The 5863-nt window shown below is 37.4% G+C and overlaps 1 protein-coding gene across 1 annotated transcript; it reads right to left on the bottom strand.

Moving 5' to 3' along the window:
• Positions 1-1417: 1417 nt before the first annotated feature.
• On the bottom strand, positions 1418-3311 carry LOC108831208 (SPX domain-containing protein 2-like). The gene is made up of 3 exons (XM_056995744.1): positions 2950-3311; positions 2387-2513; positions 1418-2011 (listed from the first exon to the last, which is right to left on the bottom strand). Exons 1-3 carry the CDS (start codon positions 3229-3231, stop codon positions 1563-1565), a joined length of 858 nt encoding a protein of 285 aa, XP_056851724.1. The 5' UTR covers positions 3232-3311; the 3' UTR covers positions 1418-1562.
• Between the last annotated feature and the right edge of the window lie 2552 nt (positions 3312-5863).

Here is a 5863-nt window from a genome sequence, read left to right as displayed (position 1 = left end):
CTGGAACGATTCACTGCCGCATCGTCGTTCGAAGGAAGCGTAGAAGACGACGATGAGGTCTCAGCTTTTAGTACTACGAAGACTATGGGCCTCGAATAAGACATTGAGCCAAAGCCCACCAAATAACTAAACGCCGAGTTTCATTTAATGGGACGCGTGTCACGCTATGGAGATGGGTGTTTCCGACGTGGAATCCGACGTGGACACTGCGGGAGGGATGGAAAGCTTCTTTTATATAAATAGATATATAGACTTGCGATTGATGAGAAAGAAAATCAGTGTGTATTTTTTGACCCAAAACTGTAGATTTCTTTTTTAAAAAGAGTTTTGTGGCGCCAATCAAAAAATCGTGTTTCTTTTCGAAAAGAATAGGCTAGATTCGCACAGTGACACTATAACTCTGTCAAAATGTTTGATGAGTTAAGTAATATATGTCATTATTTTCTAAATATTTTGCATTTATGTTTGATGAGTTAATTAATATATTTCATTATTTTTTAAATATTATGCATTTAAGTTTCCGTTCGGTAGTTTGACCGATGGTTAACTAATGCTTCTATACTAGTAGGTATAAATTTCAATTTCGAGAGAAAACGATTTATATAGAATATTCGAGAAAAAAACTTATAAAAGATTTTCAAGAATGGATCTATAGGACGACTCATAATGATACAGTAAAACGGGAATCTTCATACACGACATGTTGTAACCTGGTCATCGCATCTGCACCACAATTCCATGCGAGGCACACAAGTCGACCGATTTTTGGCGCTTTACTAGCCTTGTGTCATCCACATCGTCACTTTGTTGAGGAAAAACAAACCATGTTGGTTTGTCCAAATTTAGGTTTCTAAACCAACCGGTATAGTATAGAATCTTTGTCGTCTAATATACTCAAAAACCTCTAATCCCACTAGAAACCTTAAATAATTCTACAATGAATAATAGCCGATGGTTTTGGTTTTTAAACCGACATCGGTTCAGTATAGAATCTCTGTCGTCTAATACTGTATACTCTATCAAAAACCTCTAATCCCACTAGAAACCCTAACTAATTCTACAATTAAAAATAGCCGATGGTTTTGGTCGTGAGCAGAAAATTAAAATTGAAAGACGGTGATTCTCAAAAGAGTTTTAAAGTATTTTGTTTCATAGAAATCTTTCTGGTGTTCTGCTTTAAATTGATGTTTTGCTTCTGTGTTCTGTTTTGATTTTGTGTTTTCATTTCTTTTGTTTTTGTTTTAAATGTTCTTTTCTCAATGAATTTTGTATTTCCTTTTATATTTACCTTGAGTCAATCTCATTGACGGCAAGACTCGCCACAGGCTATTTAAAACCAAGATTTAAGCTTCCACCACTTTTCTTATAAAAAGACGTTGCTGTTACATAGATAGTTCCATTCAAGATATGCAGCAAAAGAAAAACGCAGCAAATGCAAAATGTGTAATGCTGGTCACAGCTCTAAGTTTTGTTTCATCTTTTACACAAGATTAAGTGAATTCGATTACTTGTACATAACTATTAAAGAAAAGAGAGATTGCAATATGATAATAAGTCACAATTCATTCCGCTACTTGCTCCAGGGCACCAATTTTCGTCTTCCATGAATCATCATCTAATCCACTAGCCTGTAATGGTGGCAACGAGAAGACGCTAACTGTTGAGCTACCGCTGCGGATTTCCTTTAAAACCCTTAGAGCGGAGACAGTGCTCTTCATATACAAGCTCTCCATGTACTCAATCTCAGACAAATCTTTTGGAAGTCTGAGAAGATCAGAACTGTTAGTTTCTGACTTGACAGTTCCAGACGTTGTTGGCTCTGATTTGTCTTCCTCAAGATTCCGTTTTTTGTTAGACGGGAAGAGGCGGTCAAGCATAGCCTCACACTCTTTCACAAATGTGTTGAGCAGGTCAGTGGTGAAGAAAGGTTCTTGCAGAACCTTTTGGATGAATGGTAGTCGGATAAGAGCACCGGTTCTTTTGTCGTACTTTTTGAGAATCTTAGCTAACCCTGTAAAAACGAAAAGAACCCAATTCTACACATTTAAGAGAATACGAATAAAGGCAACAATCTCGAGTTTATTATAAAGAGGAAAGCATCTGTGACGAGTGGACAATTAAACAAATTAGAGCATATTCCTTCATGTGGGCACCATTTTAGTTAACAAACAGTACATCAATTGCGAAGAATATCTGACTCCTTCCATACACGTAATGTGAAGACTAGTGCAAATTCCTATTGATTTCTTGCAAAAAAAAAAAAAATGTATTGATTCTCCCTTACAAGGAAGGGCTAAAACTCGACATCAATTGACTTGGGAAAATTGTTAACAGGTAAAACAGTTGAGGTAAGTGATCAGCCAAAGAAAATAGAGATAAATATAACCTGTATAATTGAGAGCACTATAATTCATCAGCAGGACCATTTCTCCATGAAAGTCTACAATCTCTCTCTTTATAGTAATCATATCTCCATTTGAATTGCTCGCCTTTGCCACTTGGTCCTTCAATTCCTGCAGCAATATAGAGTTGAATATGCTGTTTCAAATGGAAAAAATATACTCCGCCTTTGGAAACTTAAAAGGATGCTTAGTCAGGGAAATTGACAAAAATACTAGGTGCGGAAATCTCTCTAACAATGCCCAAAATAATAGGCCTAAAGAAAACCAGGTAGGGATTCGAACACTCGCCTAGACCTACAAGAGCATGTTCATGATTCGGAAAGCCACACCACTGGATCGAGTGATGAACATGTTCTTGTGGGAGGACCGAGGTCTACACCGAAAAGAGCATGTTCCGTTCATATTCCAGGATTGTATATTTAGACCAGATCACAAGTAATAAAGGTGATGCGGTACCAATTCGAATGACATAAAATATAATGAGTTTTGAGATTTCAGGTTGAAGGAAACAGATCATACGAAATAACAGAGCCTTTGTATTGTTTACCTTCAATCTAATGATGTATTCTTCCTCTTTCTCGACGAAGAAAGAATTGAATTTCTCGAGCTCTTCCTCGAGAAGGCGAATGAAATCAAGTTCCTCCTTCGTTGGATCTGTGTCGCTGGAATTTGGGTCGGATCTCGAACGCTTGTTTGGGCGATTGTCGCCGCCACCTATGGGCTCCAAGAGCTTCAGCTTCTTCTTGAGCTCCTTGTAGGAGAGAAATTTGTCTTGCCATTCAGGCAAGGTTTCCTCTATCTGGTTGCTAAGACTCTTGCCGAATTTCATGGTACAAGGAGGCTAACAAAACACACAAAAACATCCGAAAGGCCTGCTCCTCCCTCATATATTGTATATTTGTTTTAGTTGAGTGTCGAATATTCGCAGTTTTGTTTATGGAATATCCACTTTTTAGTCGAAGCATATCTCTTAATTTTAATATCAATAATTTATAATTTATCAGTTTATTCATCATCCCTTTGGTTTTCTTTTTTTTTGTTTGTATCTACCCATTTTGGTTTAGACTAAGTTATTCTTAGGCGAGACAGTTTTTTTAGGAAAATTTCTAGAAATTTTCTATCTGACCATGTTTGATCTTAGAGCCAAGGGATAACCCGTCGTCTGACTGGCTATCCGCAGAGACCTCTAGAGTTTGTTTAATTGATGGTGCATGGAGTCTAGAAGACCAATTCACCGGCCAAGGCTGGTTCTGCAGAAACAATGGAGGAACCGAGAAGATGATGGGCGCTATGAGTCTCCGCCGAAGCTTATCTGCTTTACATGCTGAATGTGAAGTTTTGATATGAGTTATGGAGTGCATGAAGGCCCTCAACTACTCAGACGTAGTCTTCGCAACAGACTGTTCTCAATTGGTGAAGATGGTGTCATCACCTGGAGAATGGCCAGCTTTTACTACACACTTGGAGGAATTTCAACGCAGTAAGAATTTCTTCCCTAACTTCACAATTCGACATATTCCGAGGGCGCAAAATCAAGTGGCGGACAAGCTGGCACGAGGTGCTAGACGTTCCCCTTCAGCTATGTTCTATGTCGACTCTATGCCTCCGGCTTGGTTCTCTGAGCCCGGTGCGCATACATCGTAGTTTCTAGTATTCATTTGTTGTAAAAAAAAAAATCTATAGAAAAAAAGCTTCTTTTCTTAATCTCTTTCGCAAGTTGGTTATCAGGTAGAATCGGAAAAATATCAATCTCCGAAGCAAAAGCTTGATAGTCCATCGGACTTGTAGTCATATCCAATAGATCTGATCAGTCTGTTTTAAAGTGGATCATTAAGATCTTCATATCTTTTATACATATGGATGTCCAAAGTAATACTTTCATCTCAACACGTAAAGCTGAAAAGCTTATGTTACATGTATGTAGTTCAAATAATTTAATACACATGCAATCTTTAAAAATCCATCATAGGTCACTAACATTTTCATTGCCGATCCATGAAGCATCGATTTGGCAAGTTGGAATTCAATATATCCAAGGAGGTACTGTCTCAAGAATTATAGCATGAGGATCATCATAATCCTTGTCAACTTCCTCCTCCTTATATTTAGCTTTCTCTAATTTTCTGCTTCAAGGGAAGCTAATTGTTTAGTGTCAGTCGTGAAAATGACTTAGCCAGTTTCTAGATGTACCAACAAACACATGAGAAGGTGTATAATTGTGGCTCCAATGAAGTCACCTCTTTTCTCTTCTGATGTACCATGGATTTAGCCAGTTTTCAGCTATGGTATATAGTTGTTTTAAATATATTTATTATATTTTGGAGTTTTTTAGTGTCTTTACAGGTTAAAATATGTTTTAGAGCAATGTGACGATTATAGAGTAATTTGGAGCTAAAGATAGAAGAAACTCGTAGCTGTTCAAGGAACCAGTCAAAGTCGACATTTAGAGTCGATTGTCGATCGACAAACACCTTTTGTCGTCGATCGACGGCGAAGCACGAGACAGGCCGACTTGTTGATAGCTGACCGACTTACGCCGAGAAATCCACACAATTATAAGACTACCCCTAGCCGATATACCTAATATGTACGTGCTCTGCCATTGTATTGGGCAACACACTCTTTCATACATACTTATTTTTCAGCATACTGTTGTAGGGTTTTCAGTAGATTTGGAGAGAAAATCCAATACTCCTTTGCTTTGTAGTGGAACTCCAATAATTTCTTAACCTTCTCTATTTATGCATTATATTCAGTTTATTGTGATGTTCTGCTTGACATATCTGAGTAGTTGATACCACTCAAATTACCCTAAACAATGATTTTACTCTCTAAAATAAAATGTTTAATTGTAGTACTTAGCGATCGAATCCACAAAGAGTTAGGGCACACAAAAGATCTAATCAGAAAGATTAAGCTAAGTCTAACAAATTTAAATGTAATTTGTAGGGTTGAACAAGGTAGTTGTTCGGTTGATTGGATTGACGTTTGTAACTTATATGAGAAATAGCTAAACTTAGGATATCTATTCAGATATTGAGGATTATAAATGATATAGATGCTAATTGTTGCATTCAAGATATTAAAGAGCTCAACTTAAGTATAATCGATCAACTTTCGCATGTTTAGATTATCTAATGTTTTGATCTAAGACCTCAACTTTCGTCTGTTGATCTTGAGAAAGCGTCGATCGATGATTCCATAGATATATCGATCGATATACCTTTTACGACGTCGATCGATTTGTCTATTGGATTATCGATCGACGCGCTTCTAACAAGCTTTACGAACGGGTTGAAATATGCTCACTAGGCTTCCTAGATCAGTTGTCGCTTGTTTCTAACTATCCTATCTCAATAAGGACTAATTCAGATAACATACCAAACTGTCGCTTGGAAGTGCCTTGGATATTCTGAATGGATGGAATACAACTCTATTACTTGGAAGTGCCTTCATAGCTA

The sequence above is a fragment of the Raphanus sativus genome, unplaced genomic scaffold (genome assembly GCF_000801105.2).
Source record: "Raphanus sativus cultivar WK10039 unplaced genomic scaffold, ASM80110v3 Scaffold0034, whole genome shotgun sequence".
Classification (NCBI taxonomy): Eukaryota; Viridiplantae; Streptophyta; class Magnoliopsida; order Brassicales; family Brassicaceae; genus Raphanus; species Raphanus sativus.
The sequence above is the reverse complement of the archived record's forward strand: the minus strand, read 5'-3'. Positions and strand labels throughout refer to the sequence as shown.